The sequence below is a fragment of the Corella eumyota genome, chromosome 3 (genome assembly GCF_963082875.1).
Source record: "Corella eumyota chromosome 3, kaCorEumy4.1, whole genome shotgun sequence".
NCBI lineage: Eukaryota > Metazoa > Chordata > Ascidiacea > Phlebobranchia > Corellidae > Corella > Corella eumyota.
In genome coordinates, this window is record NC_137492.1 from 16,530,858 (window position 1) to 16,553,674 (window position 22,817).

A 22,817-nucleotide genomic window follows, 5' to 3' on the forward strand; every position below is an offset into this window, starting at 1 on the left:
ATGCGCGACTTAAACATAGAGTAACATCAGTTACTCCGACCCAGTCTCGAGTTGCCTGTGGCAGTTTGGAATATTATAGAATATAATTGCCTGATAATTATGCTGCTGATTAAGTGATAGCTCAGCAGGAGTTCATACCGTTTATAGCGCCTTACTCAAGTGCGCTACAGCATGAGATCAGTGGGGATTGAACCCACGACCCCATGTGTGGTGTAGCAAGTGTTCTTACCACTACACCACGCTGCCGGTCAATGATTTAAGATTGCATGATTTAAGATTGTATTGCTATAAACAAAAAAGCAACGCATGTTTTCCCAGGTAATTTGGTCAAATAAAGAAGACAAATTTATCAAACCTAAATTATAAACGAGTTTCTCAAATTCAAAATTACGAAATTTAACATACCACCCTTAAATAATTTTCGGTGTATGAAAACTATTAGTTTTACCAACAAAATCGGCTTTCTTTGAAATGTGTCATTTGTTCATTTACCAGCAATAAATTATCTGCGAAAATGTAATTCTAATTTGCATATCTAGAATTTTTTTATTCCATATTGAAAATTCGCGTGATTACCGATAATTAAATTATAATAAACAATTTTTTATTTTTTGTTTAAGCTTATTTTTAATAGTTAACTGAACAGATAACATAAATAATTTTTGAACCTTAAAAAAAAGTAAATTAATTATTATTTGTCAAAATACTGATAATCATAAATTGCACCTTATTTGTCAAACTTCGATCTTGATTGTATATTTCACTTACTCTAGCTTTAAAATTAAATAAATATATACTTAATATGAAACCGAAAATAATTTTCTATAGGTAGCATACAGCTAGGATCAAACAATTTAAATTATAACATTAACCGGCAGCGTGGAGTAGTGGTAAGAACACTTGCTACACCACCATGAGGTCGTGGGTTCAATCCCCACTGTTCTCATGCTGTGGCGCTCTTGAGTAATGCGCTATAAACGGTATAAACTTCTGCTGAGCCTAAGTTACTCTATTTTTAAGTCGCGCATTCGACCTTCCCACATCGAGGATAAATATATATATACAAAAAAAAAACAATCCTTACATAAAAAATACCACATTGCATTTTACATTATTTATTCTGAATGTCAGTCAATCAAAAAAGCAAAAATAATTTACAACTTATTGCCTGGTATATATCTAAAAGTATTTAGTTAATAGTTGCAACTTAACTTAAAGGCTTTGGTTTGTTTATTAATTAATAAAATTTCATTAACTTAACTATTTAGGCATTTTTAAATATAAAGTCGCAAACGTATATAATATAACGCTTATTTATTTGTATTGTATGTTTGAAGTAGCTATATTAAAAGTTAAAATATGAAATTTTTTAACTTAAATTCAGACTTTAAATATAAACAAATTATAAAGAAAACACTAAAAAATATTTAGGTTGGCGTAATGGAAGCACTCGTTACTTCTCCCATTTCTCCAACAACCCCAACTTTTGCTTCGCCCTGCTCGTTCAAGCTACCTTGCGAAATACCTGGAAGTGTAGCCGGCTTGCCGCTATACACTATTTCTCCGTTTTCTCCAACCACGCCGAAATTTACGTACGGACGGTACGCAGGGGCACTCGAAATCGGCGTGGCCTTGTGCTTGTGACGTGCAACACAGCACAAAATGGTTAGAATAACAAAACCTAACACAAAAGTGCAGCCGGGCAAAGCAAGAGAAAGAATAACCATACGCCGATTGTAGCGTCGTGCAAGTATCACCTAAAATTTAGATAAATTAATAAACTGCACACACTAATGAAAATAACAATCCGGCAGCGTGGTGTAGTGCTAAGAACACTTGCTACACCACACATCGAGTCGTGGGTTCAATCCCCACTGATCTCATGTGGTATAAACTCCTGCTGAGCCAGCAATTAATCAGCAGTATAATTATCGGGCAATTATAATCTATTATATTCCAAACTGCCACAGGCAACTCGAGACTGGGATGGAGTAACTGATGTTACTCTATGTTTAAGTCACGCATTCGACTTTCTTACATCGGGAATAAAGATATATACAAAAAAAAAGATTAAACAAAAAAAGGCAAGAAAGAAACAAAGAAAATGCCGCTTGCCTGGTAACTGATATATTTATACATTTATTAGGTAAAGTTTACAAAAACTTTTGTTTTCAACTCGCCTGTTCAGGTTGTTCAGGATTGTAAAAACATGGATATCTTAAACCTGATTTTCCACGTTTACTAAGAAAACTGTCAACCAATCTTGTATTTGTTTTTCTACTTTCCATGCACACCTCCATGGAGCACTGTTCGTATGTAAATAGGATAAAAAATGTTTATATTAGGAAAAAAGGTGCAAAAATATCTTTGATGATGTTTATAGGTAAGTGAAATATTGTCAGGCTGTTCGAGTTTTATTAATTCAAAGAGAGATCTAAATAGGGATTTCTGATTTAATTATTTTTTCTGTGTTTAGAACTTACTTTTTTGTTTTCGGTATATAATGAGGTCTCATGTTCGTAAATAACTGATGTCATAGATCTTGGTGTAAGTTCACTCTTTAAAATTAAAAAAATATTTAACTTAGTAATCAAATCGGTAAAAATTTTTTTCTTTATTAACATAAAAAAGCATTATCGAATTTGATTCACAATTTTCGCTAGCTTTAAAAAAGAATTACTTACTTTTTTAGTCGAATTGAAATTTGATTTGTTAAGCATTATATTTTCCGTTTCAAGGTTGTAATTCACTTTAACTTGTATGCACGGAAAATGGGATTTACAGTAAGGGCTGTCGTTCTGTAAGCCCCCACATTCGCAAGGAAGAAACTCGATAAAGCGATTTTCCTTTACTTCACATACAGTTTCCTAACAAGCAAATTTTGTTTTTTTATTTAATTTTACAACTTAAAATTATATCAACATATATTTTGGTGGTGTAGTTATTTTGCAATCCTTGTTTAAAAATTAAAAAAGAGGTAAGTTTCTTAATTAAGTAACCAATGACATCACAATCAAATTACACGCCGTTTCAAATACTACAAAATCAAATACCACAAAAACGGATTTAAATTGAAAGGTAACAAATGGAACGGAAACAGTTGGAACGAATTTTATGAAAGCGGATTTCGACAAATACATTTTTGGGCGGATTTTCTAAATGAGGAAACAAATGGAACGGATTTCATAAAAGCGGATTTTGACGGATTCATTTTTAAAGGTGAATTTTCAAAATGTAAAAACAAATGAAAAAAAAAAATTTTAGTAGGTGATGTATAAAAAGATAAAAACAAATAAAGCAATTAAACAGAGATAAACAAGGGAATTTAACTAAGTAGTTTGGTGGACAATTAGGGTAACTGACTAAGCTTATTATAGAGTTAGGGCTAGTCGGGGTTTAGTTTTAATTAATTGATTAATTAGGGCAAGTGGGGGTATAGTTTAATTTTAAAACTTATTCGTTAAAAAAATACGCATAATTAAGGTTTGGTCAATTTGTTACAGGTTTATTATTTTTTTCCATTTGTTTCCGTTTAATATTTTTCCGCCAAAAAGTTATCCGTCAAAAAAAAACGCTTCACTAAAATCCGTTCCAATTGGTTCTGTTTTATTTGTTTTCGTTTTATTTGTTTCCTTTCCATTTGTTTCTTTCCAACAGTTTTTAGCAAATAGTTTAGGGTTGCGAATCTTTTTGAGTTTTAAAATTTAAATATTTAAGAATTTTCTATATGCAGACTATTCAAATATCGTCAGGTTTCTGACTGTATGCCTATATCTTGAAGTAAAATTAAACAATTTTACATATTCTTTAAAGTAATCAAGAAACTGGCAGACAGTTTATAGTCCAGACAGTTTAAGTTATACTGTCGATTACGATTATTGAAAATTATGTTTGTTATTGCAACTACAAGTTATAATAAAAAAACTTATTTTTAATTAAAATTATCTAAAACTATTACAAAACTTTTATTATAGCAAAATCAATTATAGCTAATTTGTAATAAATTAAACGTTATTTTTGGTGCGTTGTTTAGGCATAGAATTTTGCGTGTATAAGGTGTTTACGGTGTCAGAATAGGCAAAAAAGCTGAGCCCAACACATTTTTTTGATCCTAGGGAGTATTGTAAATTAAAAAAATTAAAATTATAATACTTGTTATGTCTCAACTCACCTGAAACTTAAACGATGGTATGCCGGGCCTTGCAAACATAAAACCACAAATAACTAAAGCAATACCGCTCAGCAGAGTAAACATAAACACAAAAGCGATCGTACATGGCATTCCTTCACAGGTTTTTCTTTCAGAAGCACGATATTGAAAATGAAGCGACATGAATATCGTTTTCACAAACTTAATCAAGTCTAGTTATTTTGGTAAGTTAAACTTTTTTTTTTGTTTTCTACATCAAAAATATTACAATAATTTACAATATTTGCTTATACACTTGTAAAATTGTTCGTTTTAACTTGCTTTTTACTATAGAATCTGAAATTATATATAAAAACAAGTTATTTCTAATCATCTTATCTATAACTTTTCGCTTAGTTATATTGTCAAATTTCCTATGTTGTAGTATTATTAAAGTAAACTGTGTTTTAACTTTCGCCCCAGGACATAAAAACACGCAATAGTTGGAAGAAACTACAGCCGTGACTTTATTAATAGCTTATTGGGTTTATCTCTATTTTTTAAACTGAAAACTTCGTTGTTTTTAACTAAAGTAAAAATACATGTTTAAATGGAATTATTTGCCGCGCCCAATATAAGGAAATTACTAATTTATTTTTAATTTCCGTTTTAAAATTGTGATTAACCGACGGTAAATAGAATGGTTGGAATTTTATTTTATTTGACTCAACTGACATAACACTTCACTATTTAAAAGTTGAATTTTTTTTACATATCTTTATCCTCGATGTGGGAAGGTCAAACGCGCGACCTAAACATAGAGTAACATCAGTTACCCGCCCCATTCTCGAGTTGCCTGTGGCAGTTTGGGATATTATAGAGACTATAATTGCTCGATATTTATGCTGCTGATTAAGTGCTGGCTCAGCAGGAGTTCATACCGTTTATAGCGCCTTACTCAAGGGTGCTACAGCATAAGATCAGTGGGGTTTGAACCCACGACTTCATGGTGGTGTAGAAAGTGTTCTTACCACTACACCACTTTTTAATAACGGACTTAAAAGCATGTTACCGTTATTGTCTGTCTGGGGCGAAAGTAAAAATATGGTTTACATTATAATATTAAAATATTAAAATAGAAAATTTCGATGTTAGTTGTAAAGACAAAGGGTGTAAGCAAATATTGTAACTTGGTTGAATTTTATTTTTAAAGTAAGGAATAAAATAAATTTAACAAACCGTTAGATTGACGTTTTAATCAAAACAAAGATTGGCTTAACTTTTTCTTAACTAATACAAAATCTATACCCATAAGCAGAAACAATAATAAAAATTATTATTCTTCTTTACGATGACGTCACGCTGGTCAACGCCTTTTTGTGAAAAATATAATCCCCAAAATCTATTGAACTACATTAGAAAAATTCAGAGTAAACTTAAAAAAACACTTTTTTTAAATTATTCTATTTTTGCGTTTACTTTCTTTTTAATATAAGTTTATTTTGTTATAACTTGCAGTTATTATATAGAAGTAAATATGTCTTTAAAGCCGGCACCGTGGTGTAGTGGTAAGAACATTTGCCACACTACACATGAGGTCGTGGGTTTAATTCCCACTGATGCTGTAGCGTCCTTGGGTAAGGCGCTATAAACGGTATGAACTCCTGCTAAGCCAGCACTTAATCAGCAGTATAATTATCGGGCAATTATAATCTATAATATCCCAAACTGCCACAGGCAACTCGAGACTGGGTCGGAGTAACTGGTGTTACTCTATGTTTAAGTCGCGCATTCGACTTTCCCACATTGAGGATAAAGATATATACAAAAAAAACACAATCAGATTTTAAAATCTTAGACTAGTGAGTGCAAACACGATTTTGTTTAGAAACATTTTTCGAAAAAAAAGCAAATAGTCTTTGTTATGTTAGTACACATACTTATTTAATAAATTGAAATCGCCAGTATCACTGTCTAACTTAAATAGGGCGCTAGAAACTGTTGGAAAGAAACAGATGAAAAGGAAACAAATGGAACGGAAACAAATGGAACCGAATTAAATGGAAAGGAAACAAATGGAACCGAAACAAATGGAACGGAAATAGTTGGAACGGAAAAAACTGGAACGGAAACAAATGGAACGGATTTTAATAAAGCGGATCTCTTTGACGGATAACTTTTTGGCGGAAAAAAAATTAACGGAAACAAATGGAAAAAAAACTAACGAACCGGAAACAAATGGAACGGATCTTAGTTAAGAAGATTTTTTCGACGAATAGTAGTTTAACGGAAAAAAAGAAAGCAAATGGTAAAAAGCTAATGAAACGGATCGCAATTAACCAAAACAATTATAATTTAAGCTATAATTCTTATTAATTTAAATTATACCCTACTTACCCTAATTTTATAATAAACTTATTCTATTACCCTACTTGTCTGTCAAACAACTTTACTAAAATTCCTTTGGTTATTTATGTTCAATTCAAATTCGCTTCATTTGTTTTCATTCTTTATTTAATTAACTTTCTTAAAATCATTTTATTTGTTTTCACTTTTTAAGAAAATTCGCTTTAAATTTATTATTCGTTTAAAATCCGCTTTCATAAAATTCTTTCCATCTGTTTCCATTTTTTTAAAATCTCCTTTTATGAAATCCGTTCCAACTGTTTCTGTTCCAACTGTTTCTGTTCCAACTGTTTCCGTTCCATTTGTTTCCGTTCCATTTGTTTCATTCCCATTTGTTTTTCTTTCCATTTGTTTCGTTTCTATTTGTTTTGTTTCCATTTTCTTTGTTTCCATTTGTTTCGTTTCCATTTGTTTTGTTTCCATTTGTTTCCGTTACATTTATTTCCTTTCCATTTATATCCGTTCCAACAATTTTTTTCCAATAGATTTGGCGTTCCCACTGAAATCAGTCCCCTAGACTCTTGGTAACTCAAAGAGATATGTCAAATTGTCTAATTTTACTTCTAATTTAATTTAAATTTAAATTAAATTTTAAGATACAGTCAAAAACCTAGCAATAATTAATTGATTAATAGACGAACTCACCGATCTTTTTAATCTTTTTTTAAATGAAATTTAAATAGGAAACAGACTTACTATGCAATATTACAACAAGACATATGTTAGTATGAAGAAAAATCGCTTTCTCCAGTTTCATTCTTGTGAATGTGGAGGATTACAGAACGACAGCCCTTACTGTAAATCCCACTTTCCACGAATACAAGTTAAAGTGAATTACAACATTAAAAAGAAAAATGAAATGCTTAAGGAATAAAATTTTAATTTGACTAAAAGGTAAGTGAATGTTTTTTTTAAAAGCTAGCGTAAATTGTGAAGTCAAGCATTTGTTATTATTGAAAAAGAAAAAATAATTAAAATTAAAAATAAATTAATATAGATAATTTTGTTATAAATTAAAATTTTGAATTTTCTTTTGTTTAAACGTACTGTGAACTTACACCAAGATCTATGACATCAGTTATTTACGAACATAGGACCTCATTATATACCGAAAACAAAAGAGTAAGTTAAACACAGAAATAATAATAAAATCAGAAATTTCTTTTGAGACCTTTTTTCGGATTAATAAAATTCGTTCAGCCTGACAATATTCGACTTTATAGGTATTTAAACTTTACCTGAAAAAGAGGGTTTAAATGTAGGGGGTTCAAATGATGGGGTTTAAATAAGAATGGGTTTAGTTATAAGGGGGTTTACTTGTATGTGATTCAGTTGTAAGGGGTTAAAATAAAGAAATTTAAATAAAAATGGGTTTACTTATAAAGGGGTTTACTTGTATGGGATTTAGTTGTAAGGGATTAAAATAAACAGTTTAAATAAAAGGAGGTTTAAATGTAGGGGTTCAGATGCAAAGAGTTCAAATGTCATAAAAACAAAAAAATCACTTATCAGACAAGCAACGTTTTTTTGTTTCTTTCTTGCCTTTTTTCGTTAAATTTTTTTTGTTATTTTCTTTAGTGTGTGTAGTTATTTAATTTAATTAGAATCTAAGTTTTAATTGCCCGACGTTACCATCGGCGTATGGTAATTTATTCTCTTGTTTTGCCTGGCTGCACTTTTATATAAGGTTTTTGTTATTCTTACCATTTTGTGCTGTGTTGCACGTCACAAGCACAAGGCTACGCCAATTTCAAGTGCCCCTGCGTACCGTCCGTACGTAAATTTGGGCGTGGTTGGAGAAAATGAAGAAAGTGTATAGCGGCAAGCCGGCAACACTTCCACGCATGGCGCAAGAGGGCGTAAATTTTAGTTAAAGATTTCATATTTTAACTTTGGTTAAACACGCTATTCGCCCTTGAGCCCGGCGTTTACGGAAAGCTCAAACATGTCACAATATCACACTCCTACCTAATAAAGTATATAAAACCTATCACCTTAAAGTGATACGGAAAAAAAACTTTGGTTAAACACGTTTAGTAGTGTGGTTAAGCAGTCATGGCAGCGGACTACGAGCCTATATGAATATGACCCCATATATATGAAATATATGACAACTGACAACGTTTTATACGATCCATTTTTTTCTTTTTTGTTGTACTTATTACTGCTTACATATATATATATATATATATATATATATATAAAGCCAATGACCAAATAGAAAATAAATTAATTGGTCTGTTTTGATTATGCTCGCGACTTTGTATTAAAGAACGGCTAAATAGTTAAGTTAATTAAATTATAATAAAAGGTTAGTAAACTACAGACTGTATGGGTTAAGTAGCAAAGCTTAACTGTATTTAAATCCTTTAGATGTATAGAAATAGGTTGTAAATTAATTTCGCTCGTTTTGATTGACTGACATTCAGAATCAGTTACATAAATTATAATATAGTATTTATTTCTATAGTTTTTGTAAATGTTATGTCCGCGTGAGAATATGTTAGCAATTTTTGAACAGTTTAATTTATTCCTAGCTGTATGCTACCTATAGGAAATTATTTTTGGTTTAATATTAGGTTTAGTTAACCTTAAAGCTAGAGTAAATGTACAATCAAGATCAAAGTTTGACAAATAAGGTGCAATTTTTGATTATTAGTATTATGACAAATAATAGTTAATCCAAAATTTTTTTTAATGAGGAGGTTCAATAATTAATATTGTTATTTGTTGAAATAACTATTTAAAATTGAGCTTAAACAAAAAACTTTTGATTAAAATCTCCCAATAAATAAAGAATTGTTTATCATAATTTAATTATCGGTAGTCACGCGAATTTTCGAAATAGAATAGAGAAATTCGAAATGCGCAGACTAGAATCACATTTCCCTAGATAATTTATTGTTGTGAAATCAAGAAATGACACATTTTTAAATAAAAGCTGATTTTGTTGGTAAAACTAATCTGGATGTTTTTATACATTCAAGATAAGTAAGCTGACACCATTGTAACTGTAGGTATTCAATCTACTTTACCACGGTATTAACACATTATTCGATTAGAAAGGAATATTTTATTGTAACAAGAAAATTTTATCTATTAGAGATCTTACCTACGCATTACAAAAACATATACAAGACCCCACATTGCGTTAAAATTGCAATTTTTTTCGAACAAGTTTTTATTGGGTGTAGATAGTAACCAAAGATAATAAGGGTCAATTTTTTTTTAAGTTAAATAAGACTTTAAACAAAACAGGTTTTGTGAAACGTTTCGTATTATAATAATTATGTGCAGTGCACCTGACAAAACTGGATTTCCTTTATGTAAAACTTGCATTATAATATACCATTAAAATTTAAAAAAATAAATAACATAAAACCATTTGTAATTTCTTTGTAACTTTATTCTTTTATAAGTGTAATTGAATAAATATTTTTTTTGTTAAATGCGTCACTAAACAAGCTAAACGTTCATTGTTAGTAAACCTAGGCGTAAAAGCTTCAAAAAGCGCATAAAAAATTTCAATTTTGATATACGACACACAAAAGCTGTTATTGTTCCTGACTATAATATAATTACCCGAAATCAGAAGAAAACGTTATAAACGACAGAAACCTATTTTAATATATACACAAGCATATTGAATCTACATATTCATTTAACTGTTTTGGGTTTGTTATATGGTTTATGCGAATGTTATGACCGTACACAAATACAGACTAGTTTTTATGTATAAAAATTTCGACGAAAACATCATCATTTTTACATTATTATAAAAAGCGTGACGACAAAAAATTTATATAAAAAAAAATTTTACATAAAAACCCACAACTTTCAATATTCATAATCTTTCAATATTTAATAATCGAATAAAAATTCGATTAACTTGTTATGGTTGCGTTTATGCATGTTTTGAATATAAAATAACCGCACCAAATTTGCTTTGAGATTCGTTTAATTATGTTCTGGTTCATTTCGCACGTGTTTTTGAAAGGGCATTTTCAACAAGGATAGCGTCGCTGCTTACCGAAATTTTAAGCGTGTGGTTACTGTAAGAATGTTTTTTTAAACAAAGCTAATTATGAAAAACAGTCGTTAAGTGCCTTCAGTATGTAACAAGTAATAGACTAGTTGTTATAAAATCATCTGATAAAGTCGTGTATATGTAAATAGCAGTTTACTCAGAACAGAAACGTTATTATTACATAAATAATAATTTATCTGTGCCAGAATAAATATTTTTGATAAAATAATTGTAATTCAATATATTATTTTTTAGTTAACAACATTACTTACTAAAAAAATGTCGCTTTTAGATAATTTTGCCATATTGGGATGTTGTTTTAGATAAACTTTATTTTACTTTAAATTCGACAAATAGTGTAAGGTTGGTTCTCTACGCCTCGCAATTTTATTGTTTGATTAATTTTTTTTTTTTTTTTTGGTTGTTTATAAAATTTGGTTTTATTTTTTTCAAAGTCAGCGAAAAAATCTTCACCTGCCTTAAAAACATTTAATAAATATTATAGTTTAAATTAAAAAAAAAAATTAGATTATATTTAAGTTAGTTTCTTTCAAAAAATATAAACGACAATTTATTGAAATTTTTGTAACATAAATTGTATATCTTATTGTTGATTGGAATATGCCTAATTTACATAACAATTATAATTAAATTATAAATTAAAATTAAAAACTAGTACTTTGTTATTTATAGGCCCTTGAATTTTTTCTACAATGTTTAAAATTCGTTGCACAAAATTAAGATAACATCTCTTAAAAGCGAATGTTTCACCGTCTATTTTTTGTTAATTTTAATTTAAAATTTTAATTATCTAAACAAAGCTAAACAGTTTGTATTTATTAACGCTAAAAACCTATAGAGAAAATTTCAACGGGTAGGTGGTATTTGTATTAACTTTTCTTTTCGAGGGTTTTGAGTGAAATATCCCCACTGCGTATTTAACATGTCTCTTCAGCTTCAGAAGTGCCCATTTCAAAAGTGCGGTCAAACAATAGAAAAGCGATGAAGTCAACAATAGAAATAGAAAAAGCATTTGGCTCCGATTTTCCAATTGCACTTCACCTAAACCAGGCTTAGGCCGTGATTAACTAAAGACTAAATCGAAAGAAATTGAATATAAGATATCGTGTTATACTAGGTGTATTTGTGAAATTTGTTATGCCGCGGAGCGTGTGATTTTAGGGTCTTAGGTTTCTAGCCATATAGCTAATAGCTTTTTATAAATGAAAATTTATGTTCAACAAGTATTTTCGATTAAGGGATCAGTTTATTTTTAAAGACGCCCGCAAATGTAGCGCAGCATTTGATTGACAAATTTGTAATTTTGTTTTCTAAGCAAGTTGTAAAAACTCATTGCAGTTACAGAAAGCGCTTGAACTAAGCGATTAAAGCTACACATTTTCTTCTTAAAAATGGAGACAATTGTTTTAAAACAAATAGTATTTTAATTTTGATAAAACTCAATTGGAACAAAGTTAAGAATTTTAAAATTATAAAGACCGCAAATGCCAGGTGTGTTTAAATGACCAAAAGTGATGTGATTATGTATAAGTAACTGAATGAGTTTAGGCTTGTTAATGTGGCGTACAATCCATGTTATTTGCTTAGCCTTTGTGCCATTTCCTTACGTTAAGGACAGCCTATTGTTCATAAACGCGGGCTGTTTGTGGCGTAGGTCGGCATATATACCAATTTCAGAACAAGGCTAGTTACAGTATTAACTATTTATTTAGTTAAAATGTAAAACAAGTGTCTTACATAGTTATTTATGTATATTTATTTATAAGTTCAGTGTAAGAATAGTTGAGATAAAGAAAACAGGATTTTTTATTGGTTTAGCGCGACTGAATTTAAAAGCCTTACAACCAACTATTGGCGGGTATGTGGAGTTTAAGGGTAGTTTTTGTTTCGTTTATCTATTAACACCCTACCGATGTGCGAAATGTTAAGCTTTTGTGATAGACACATTCATCCGGTCGCATGCAACTAAAAGGTATTTAAGATAAAAAGGCAGCGTGTTTTATCTACCCTATCCAACAGCCTAAACCGATTAAACGCTTAACTTAGAAAGAGAATCTATAGGTCGTGTATACGCAAGTGTACGCAAAACTATCCGGAATGAACGACAAAACTGCAGGTGTCTATTTATGCTCCGAAGCATTTTAAATGCCTTTTTTAGTGTTGTGTTATTTGGGGGTTTTAAACCTTTATATAAAACAGCTAGTCGTAATATTGATGTTTGCACAATTTTTAAAAAGTTTGTTGGGTTTGCATATTTTTACTAAATTAAATTAACTGGGAAAAGTCGTTATCAATTTAAAATTAAAATTTCAGTTTAGTTGGGCGAAAGTTATAGTATTTTAATAAAAAGTATATCTTAAAGACTAACTTATTCACAGAAAATAAAATTTAATTCACTAATCCATAAAGCATAACTGTTAATTGTCTATCAAGTTTTCACTTTTAAAAAGGCAAAATTGCAATTTTTTTCGGGTTGTTATCAAAATCAGGTTTTTATTTTTGTCCAAAGTATTTAAAATTTTGGCAAGATTTTAATTAAATCTTGTTTTTTAATTAAATCTTGTTTATAGATAATTATTTAATGTTGCAGCTAGCAATTAAGTTAAGTTGTTGCATTATGTTAAAATAACAAGCGCGATTTAGTGTAGCTAATATAAAGTCGTGGGTTTAAGTAGGAAATTATTATATGTGTCATGTATTATAAGGGCCATTCGATTGAAAAGTGCTTCTGTCTTTGTAAATGTATTGTTTTATGAGACATTTAAACCGTATTGGATTACATTGTGTTAGTGTAGATTGCCATTTAGCAGTTTGTGTGTTGATATTTAAAAAGGAACTATCTATGCATATAAGAAATGCTATATACGTTAAAATCTTTATTCAAATATAACTTACTTTGTAATTTATAATACAGAGTAAAGGTAGGAGTCAATTATTAGTAAACAGGGCTATTGAAGTAGTAAATTTAAACAAAAAGTTTGTTTACTTAATAACCTGTTTTTATCATAATTAAAAAACCTCTAATTTTTGCAATAAAACGATTTAATTTGATAATAAATATATACAGATTTATGGGGAAAATACGAAAACTTAGTTGAAAAATGTGTAAATATTTATACCGAAAACAAACAGTTTTTTTTGTTAACTTCGTTTAAATTTTCTTTCCCCATTTCGACAATGTTCTACGCTCATTGACAGGTTATAAGGGTAATATAAATCCGTAACTCAATTGGGTAACCGGAAAAGAGAAAAAATAAAAAAACCTGTGATGTAAACTAATGATGCACGAATTTCTGCCCATAATAGTTTGTGGTAATGTATCAAATATCAAAATGTAAGATTGTTATTTATACTCTCTAGCATAGGTTAGGATAACAACACGATTGTCTATAACGAAATATATCTAGAATAAAATAAATTTAAGATTTATAAATTAATAATTAAATTATTTAAATATTGGTATAGTTATAAAAAGTGGATATTTATTATTGTGATTTTTTTTGTATATGCTAGTTTAAAACAATTATATTTAAGTTTGCAAAAAAAAAATTTGAATTTTCCTAACCTTTGGATGTGTTTTCAATATTTAACTATTCCAAAGCGATTAAAAATGTTGTATACACATTAATAGTTCTAGATTTATATTATTGCATTCTAATATTCGGTAGACAATATAACGCGTTTAGATATTTTGAGGTAATTTTAAATAATCAAATCTGGGTTGTATTAAAATAATTTTAAAACTCTATTTTTCAGAGTTTTTGTTTATTAGAAAACATCAAATACAAATAAATAACTAGATAATAATATTTAAAAAATGGGTAAATGAATTATTTATGGATAACATCCTCTAGTGAAAAATCATAAGTTTAAACAAGCATACTTATAGTCGAAGAAAGATTGACCATGTATTAAATAACATAATATCCTATCAAAAATATAAAGCGAAAAAGCCATAGGATTTGTAAAACACAATAACATCTAAAGATCGCAAATCAAGCAAAGCGATTTTAGCGTAGCGGGGACATAACGATTTTGTGGGCACTATTAAATCTTACCAAAATCCACGACGTTTTAATAATTGATAAACCCCGCCTTGAATGGCACCAAAAAATAATGTTAAGTAACTATACAAAACTAAAATAAAATCAAGGCTTAATTTTGCAATCCTAGCAAGCTAATTGACCTCCAAAAAAAGGGAATACAAAAAGAAAGAAAGTTTAGAAACGTCGCTTGTTATATTAAATGCACAATAAAATTGCACATTATATGTTAACAAAGGCCAACCTGTAAAATATTTTTGGGTAATTTAATTGTTTTAACGAAAAAGAAATTTACAAACAAACTATAGATTTTTATATTGTTTTTACACTTTAATAGCATTTTTTTCTGGTTTAAGGAAAACAACCTAAAATTGTCAAATTTCATGAAACGAGACAACCCCAGGTTATAGGGGTAATTAGGACCCCAAAAACCATACAATCTGTTAAATACGAAGCAGTCCATTTAAGAACAACTGTAAAAGCCATGGTTCGATTAACCTCCAATGTAAATACATAAAAGAATATACGCAGTACAACGCAGATCAAAACAACTTGTATCCAAAAAATCTTAAAAACTGTGGCGTTGTGTAAATATTTTTGGGCGCAAAAGGAAAAATTCGCTTTCGATTTTCACCCTTCGATCATGACGCAATAGATTTATTTTTAGAGAGAGCAAAATACCTTATTGGGGTACGGCAGTGTTAGTTGTAACGTCACAATCTTATTTTCTTTGACGCGGTTGAATTAAATCGGAACAATAGGTAAAAAACGTAAATTCAAACAGAAATATTATTCGCCAGAACTATTTTTTATTTTATTTTATTTTTTTTTTATATTTTCCTAATTTTTTAAAATTTTTTTTTTAAAAAACAAATTTTCCTAAAACATATCTGGGTAGCTAATAAAATTATTTAAGCAATATAAAAATAAAGTTTTATATATTTTAAATAAAAGCTAAAATTAACAACATTAAATCATTTTGAACAATATGTTATGACCAAAAAACACTAAAGAATTTTTTTTAGGTTAACATAGATTAGTGCAATTCGAAACTAAGCCTAAAACCTAAATTAGTTTCTTTAAAACTATGTTACAAAAATTTAAGTATATAACAAATTCTAATATATGTTAAACAAATATTATGCAATAAAATAATACAACAGTTGTATGAAAAAAATTATGATTTGTCTACCTCAATGTTTGGCTTAAATCTGCGTAACCAAAATTAATAAACCATAACGATATTAAATAGATGTAGTTCAAACGAATACTTTAAAATGAAATCGTGTGGAACAGAAATGTTGTGCAAATCAAAGCTTTGCTTAATTAGGAAATATTTTCGAAAACCAAAATAAGCTTGTTAAAACTTTTGATTAATGTTAGTAGTACCTCACGTTGTATACAATAAGAATCTAAAAAATTATAAAGTTTTTTACTTTTAGATATGTAAATAATATATAGAGTAATTAGAAATGAATTTAGCTAAAAATGTGCTCAATTTTTTTTTAATTTTAGCGTTTTTTTTCTTAAATACTAAAAGGGGATTTGACTAACAACATTTGTTTTTTTTTTATAGATGTCTGTTTTAAAATAAAAAATAGGCGACTTTAGTGAAATATGGCCGAAAGGTGTATTTCAATGTTTTTCAAAACTATTCTGCTAGTACAATGAATGTAACAAGTATGGAAAACGCAACTGCCATACCTCCACAAGCAGAAGAAGTTGTCGTGGTCACTGTATTAGTAGCAATACTAACATCCCTTCTGGCTTTATTGGTAATTGTAGGCAACGGACTTATCATTGTATCAGTAACAGTAGTGAAAAAGTTACGCCAGCCAGCAAACTTTTTAATTGTTTCTCTGGCGTTGTCGGACTTTTTAGTTGGCCTCGTGGTCTTGCCTTTAACGATAGTGTATGATATAGCTGGAAAATGGGTATTTGGACCTATGATGTGTGACATACATGTTAGTTTTGACGTGATTTGCTGTACAGCAAGCATCATGAATTTGTGTATGATCAGTATTGACAGGTAAATCATTCTTGATTTTGTATTTTTAGTCTGTTTTTTTTACCAAGATGTATTACATTACTGCGCCTCCAGTCTGGACATCAATTATTCATGCGTAAACCAAATCACCAAATTGAAAATGTAATTACACGAAAAGAGATACTTTTTATATTGAGTAAGTGGCCTTTGCAAGAAATCTAAGATTTAAAACCGCGTTTAAAATTTAAGCCCTGTTTTTCTATTTAAATTTTTGTCAAATACGAAATTTACAAAGTTTTAGTGTTTTTATAAAATCGATTTATTTAATTTTGGGAGATATCCATGCCCTTGTTTATTTTATTTAAATTTATATTTTTGTTTTGCACATAATGTGTCCTTTGTTTTTGGGTAGACTTTTAATTTGGTTTTGTTGTATTAGAATAGAGATTTTTTCTCTAAATACTGAATATTTTGTATATACTTTGATTTCAATGTCGTGGCAAAAGCACTTAGGTTGTTTTCAAAACAAGAAAATTATAAAAGTAAACATCATTTTTGAATTTTTCAATATAGAAATTTCTTTTGATGACGTCAATGAATTGATAACATTTAAAAACTAATTTTCTTTGTTAAAACTAAAAAAATTAAATATGACTTATGTTTTGTGCAAATATTTTGTATATATATAATTGCCTACGGCGCAACAAGAATCTAACTATCAAATTACAATAAAGAAAAATCGATTTTTTATATTTTACATTTTATTGTTCAAAATTTTTTATTTTATTCTGAAAAAAATAATTTAGACAAATTGGATTTCATTAATTTAACATATATTATTTTCACAACAAAACATTTAACAACCTTACTGTTTTCTAGATATTTGATGATAACGCGCCCAATGACTTATCCTAAACGACGAACCGGAAGGTTAATGGTGTTTTTAATTGGTTTGGCATGGTTAGTTTCTTGTTTGGTAATTATCCCTGCCTTGTTTGGATTTACGCAAAACGTTACGGACAGTAAGTTACACACATTTATATTTTTTTTAATTGTTAAACACTTTAGAATATAAATTGAGAAAAGATGAAGATATTTTTTTGGTAAATTAAAAATTGTTTATGTTTTATTTAATTAATAAAATTCCGTTCCTATTTTGCACCTGTTTTTTTTGACTGAAATTCACGATTGATTGAAATCGATCGGTAACGGTTAACAAAACGTAAATATTTTTCATAGTCTTACCTAATTCTATAGTCGTATATTGACAAACATTACACATTTAACTTAATACTTAGTCATTGATTTATTAGCGCATGACTTTTAAAAGATAAAAGATATTTATTTTTAAACGTTAGAAATCACGTAACCTTTCCATTGAGTAACACGATTTTTACACACAATTAAGGCTAAAAATTTAACAAAATTAAAACTGTTTATCAAATTTTAACAAAAATCAACTTTTAAATTTTTAGACATGACTTGTCTCATCAGTCAGGAGGTATGGTTTTCAATTTATTCTACAGTTTGTGCGTTTTATATTCCACTAACAATCATGTTATGTATGTATTGGAAAATATTCGTGGAGGCTTCCCGTTTTAACGCCAGACATAAAACAAGAGTTATGAGTTACATGGAGTCACAGGTATACCATGTTTTAAGTTATTTTTCATGTCAACTGATATCGATTTTTAAATAAAACTCACGCATAGTCTAACACATACAGAATAATTATAGGAATAGAATTTATATACATTATGTTAAATTATTGACCTACAGCTGAAACGTGCGAATTTTTAATTAAAAATTGATAAAGGCATTAATTAAACATTAAAAATGTGGTGGCAATGACAGTTTAAGCATGGCTTGTTTATGTTTTATACACCATTGTTCTTCTAATTTATAGTTTAGCTCTTTAAACAACATCGTTTTATTTTACTTAAAATTTTTCTAGTTTCGCTTATCTTTAAGACTTTAAAAAATAATTACTAAAACATTCTTTGAATGAACTGTTGGGTGACTAAAAATTGTAACAGGGTTAAACATTTCAATAACGACTTTTTTATATTGTTTTTAGTTACTAAACATTGATCATTAAATCTAAATATTTAGAACAGTCCGTACAGCACGCCAAAAATATCATCACGTAACGTAACATCCAGCTCTTCGGAGAATATTTCGTTAGCATCCTGTGGAAAGGACGATTGCGTCACAAACTCTATTAAATCCGAAAATTATGTTATAGACTCAAGTGAACAACTACTGCCAATTGACTTGGAAAGTCGTAATAGCGTTAGCAACAATAACGATGAGAGTGTGTTTGATTGCATGACCGGCAATTTAAAATATGAAGTAGTATCTAATATACAAAAGGTACCTGATTTATTACAAGAGATAAAAACTCCGGAAGAAAATTTGTTACAAGTACCGAAAACTGCCGAAGTAACACAAATGAATAAAAAAACAAAAAACTGTAATCAACGAATACAGGTCAGGTCCAAGTCTGACAGCTCTGCACAACCCTATAAGCAGACATATAAACGCACTAACGGACATCTAACAAAGGTGTGCGATATAGTGCCAGCTATTAATGAGCACGATTCGGCGTTACCAAACGACGTATCGTCTTCTTTAGAACTTAAACCTACGCGCGAACTTAACGCCTCTAAATCAATTGGTACGCGGGTCGATGCTATTAAAGTAAACGGTGTACTGTCCTACAGCGCTGGGGGATTCAACAAATTTGAACGACGCACGCGGCATTCCATTTTCTCAGGGTCGAGCGCGTGTTGTTCTCGGCCTAAATTTTGCCGAACGACATCGGCGCCCGCTCGCAGTAACACAATCGGTGCCAATGGCAACGGATATTATCCCAGAAACATGACAGTAGTTTCAAACAGCAAATTTGGAAGCTACACTGAAACTAGGCAGTTAGGATATAATGGGCGAAGGTAAGAAAATGATGTCTCAAGTTTGTTTAAAATAATTTAACTAGGTCTCATTAAATAAAATGTCTTTGGAGTACTTAAATGTAAATGTAATATAAAAAAATTCAAATTCAAACTTTAATAAATCGAGTTTTAGAGACATTCAAAATCCCATTTTATTAAACAAACTAAATATCAATTTACATTACGTTTTTATGTTGATTTGACGCCATCACAATTTTTTGACTGACTCTCTACAATGACAATGACGTCATGCATATTGATAATTTAATCTAGTTTTATTTAAATAGCGTATATTTGCGCAGTAACCTTTTTAAATGGAATTGGCATTGACGTATATGATGTAAAGTCCATCAAAACTAAATTAAAAAAAAAACAGAAAATAGGAAAAATCGCATTTCGGTTCTCACAAATAAAAGGTAAAGATAACGGATTACAACACGCACATACAGATAAGAATCTACAACTGTTTGAGATAGGCTACGACACAAAACGCAGAGATAAAGATTTTAATCTGCACAAAATTATTTTTTTGTAATGCTGACAAGACATTTATGAACGAAAACGAGTTCAACGTAACGTAAAAGCAATCTAACGACCATTTTAAAATACAAAAAAAGTTTTTCATGTAAAACGGGTTAAACCGAACACTTGCTACATCACTATGAGGTCGTGGGTTCAATCCCCACTGCTCTCATGCTGTAGCGCCCTTGTGTAAGGCGCTATAAACGGTATGAACTCCTGCTGAGCCAACACCTAATCAGCAGCATAATTACCGGGCAATTATAATCTATAATATCCCAAACTGCTAAAGGCAACTCGAGACTGGGTCTGAGTAACTGATGTTACTCTATGTTTAGGTCGCGCATTTGACCTTCCCACATCGAAAATAAAAATATATACAAATAAAAACTATTTAAAAATTATGCAATGTTATAGGTGTGGTGTCGTCATTGATTACTAAATAACTTAAATAACTCCCAGTGTGTAGCTGGGTAACGTATATATGCCGGTTAAGTTGCGATAATGGTCTAGCTTTTAACTTGCATTTGTTCATTTTATTATTTACAAAAAACTAAGATAAATAAGAGCGATTATTTTATTTCTTTTTAAAGAGACAGCAAAAATAACTGTAATTTCATACGGCGCGAATTAAGATTTTTTATTGCTTCAATTTTCATTTTTTAATGCGTCAATTTTCATTTACAAAATGTCATTTATTTACAGGATGTGGTAATATAAAAAATTCAGTTACTTCTAGGTAGGTTAAAAATAGAATCAAAATTCCAATAGATTTAAACTAATTTTCCCACCCAAAATTAAATACACAAACATCAAAATTCAACACAAAAAAATGTATACAAATAAAGGGTTCTAAATAAGTTAAATCAATAAACAAAAACTACACCGTCGTTCATGTTTAAAATGCACCATCTATTTTCTATTTAGATCAACTATGTTCAATCAAATCAAGCGGCGCGTTTCTCTAGCGACAACTCGTGACCGTATGAGAAATGTAAAAGCAACGCGAACTCTGGGCATCATTGTCGGAGCTTTTACATTTTGCTGGCTACCCTTTTTTATTGTTACATTTCTAAGGCCGTTTATTTGCGAAAATCCAGAATCACAAGATTGCATACCATTATGGCTGGTAGGAATTTTATTGATATTTATACTTTTAAATTTGTATTATGAAATTGTAAACTAAGGGCATAAGTGGGCACAGTTAAACAAAAAAGCAACTTCGTTAAATGGTTATTCGTTACACATAACAGTAACTTCGCTAACGTTTTTTCGGTAAATTAAACCAAGTGTAACGGAAGTTATCGTTAAACGTTAACGTTAAAATTTAATTAAAACAAACAAAGAAATTACCTTTTTATAAAAAAAGATTTAAAAAAAATAGATTTTTTCTTAATCGATGTTTTAACTAGGCGAAAATGGTTTAGAAGAAGTTTTTAAAACTGGCTTAGGCCCAATGCCCAAATAACAGTTGCCGGATAATAATTACTTACATCGTTTAAAAATTGCGACGATTAAACCCGATAAACGGCGATTTTAAACATATATATTCCTTATATTACCATGGATTTACTTGTAAAATATTGAGTTAACGGGCTTAATTCAACGGAAGCACAATTTAACGAAAGTTAACAGGTCCGATAACTATTTTTAAAATTAACTTAAAAGTTAAATTTTAACAAAAAAATTAACTTCGTTATTTAACGTTTAACGCATTAACGATTTGGTGCCCACCTTTGACTAAGGGTAGGCTCATAAAATAAAGACCAGCGTGGTGTAGTGGTAAGAACACTTGCTACACCACACATGAGGTCGTGGGCTCTATCCCCACTAATCTCATGCTGTAGGGTCCTTGAGTAAGGCGCTATAAACGGTATAAACTCCTGCTGCGCCAGCACTTTAATTTAAACAAACAATGGTAACAAAATTATTGTATTGCGTAACAAATTACCACTAAAAAAGTTACTTTTTCTATGTCTGTCTACGAGTAGTATATATAGGTTTGAAACAGGGTCAAAATTACATAACATAATTAGAAATTACTGGTATTATTTAGTTTGGTTTGGGGTTACATCTTTGTTTGAATAAAATTATAAATTTAGGTTCGACTTGTACTTTGGCTAGGCTACCTAAACAGCGCTTTAAATCCACTTATATATATTGGATTTTCACCGGACCTAAGATCTACTTTTCAATTCCTTATTTGCTGTAAATGTACGAACGTTGACCGTCGTCTGGCACAAAACGAGTTAAGACAGGCAGTTTTCAGAGAAAGGCGGGCCTCTAGTATATCTAGAGTGCAATACTCGAACGACAATATACTGTGATTTTAAGTTTGGCAATATTTTTTCACGTTATTCTGTTTTTTTTTCAATTCAAAGTTTTTGTAACACAACCATTTAGACAAATAATGTAAGTATGATTTGTTGATTTTTTTTACTGTCAATGGCACTTGCTATGTTATATATATATTAATTCTTTTAATATTTTTGAAGCAAATTAAATTACTATATCCCACGAAAGTTTTCTTTTTTAGTTAGTTGGCATAAGTGTCGTATTTTACATCAGAATTATTATTGGACGAACTCTAAACTTTTTTTTTGTATTCATTTTTTTAACAACTTGTGCAAATTTTATACTAATTATGTGTTGAATAGAATATTTTTTTCTATTGTTGATATTTCTTATCTAATTTTTCCTTAAGGCATATTAAATAAACTATTCTAATAAATCA

General features: G+C 29.7%; 2 protein-coding genes across 2 annotated transcripts; one reads left to right on the forward strand and one right to left on the reverse strand.

Annotated features, from left to right (window-relative positions):
• Positions 1-1,107: 1,107 nt before the first annotated feature.
• Positions 1,108-4,396, reverse strand: LOC145745732 (uncharacterized). The gene is made up of 5 exons (XM_082563884.1): positions 4,172-4,396; positions 2,685-2,867; positions 2,484-2,558; positions 2,181-2,306; positions 1,108-1,757 (listed from the first exon to the last, which is right to left on the reverse strand). Exons 1-5 carry the CDS (start codon positions 4,331-4,333, stop codon positions 1,428-1,430), a joined length of 876 nt encoding a protein of 291 aa, XP_082420010.1. The 5' UTR covers positions 4,334-4,396; the 3' UTR covers positions 1,108-1,427.
• An 11,814-nt stretch (positions 4,397-16,210) lies between these two features.
• Positions 16,211-22,739, forward strand: LOC145744746 (5-hydroxytryptamine receptor 7-like). Its single transcript, XM_082562680.1, has 6 exons — positions 16,211-16,655; positions 17,493-17,635; positions 18,089-18,258; positions 18,726-19,564; positions 21,011-21,212; positions 22,186-22,739. The coding sequence occupies exons 1-6, from the start codon at positions 16,294-16,296 to the stop codon at positions 22,408-22,410; spliced, it is 1,941 nt and encodes a 646-aa protein (XP_082418806.1). The 5' UTR covers positions 16,211-16,293; the 3' UTR covers positions 22,411-22,739.
• The last annotated feature ends 78 nt before the right edge of the window (positions 22,740-22,817 follow it).

What these genes read in the sequence shown, in the direction of transcription:
- LOC145744746 (XM_082562680.1), top strand. Translation starts at nt 16,294, where the DNA reads ATGAATGTAACAAGTATGGAAAACGCAACTGCCATACCTCCACAAGCA. An exon ending in TACGCAAAACGTTACGGACA is followed by an intron (nt 17,636 to 18,088) that starts GTAAGTTACACA and finishes TTAAATTTTTAG; the next exon opens with ACATGACTTGTCTCATCAGT. An exon ending in TTAGGATATAATGGGCGAAG is followed by an intron (nt 19,565 to 21,010) that starts GTAAGAAAATGA and finishes TTTTCTATTTAG; the next exon opens with ATCAACTATGTTCAATCAAA.
- LOC145745732 (XM_082563884.1), bottom strand. Translation starts at nt 4,333, where the DNA reads ATGTCGCTTCATTTTCAATATCGTGCTTCTGAAAGAAAAACCTGTGAA. An exon ending in TACCATCGTTTAAGTTTCAG is followed by an intron (nt 2,868 to 4,171) that starts GTGAGTTGAGAC and finishes TTTGCTTGTTAG; the next exon opens with GAAACTGTATGTGAAGTAAA. An exon ending in ATCCTGAACAACCTGAACAG is followed by an intron (nt 1,758 to 2,180) that starts GCGAGTTGAAAA and finishes TCTAAATTTTAG; the next exon opens with GTGATACTTGCACGACGCTA.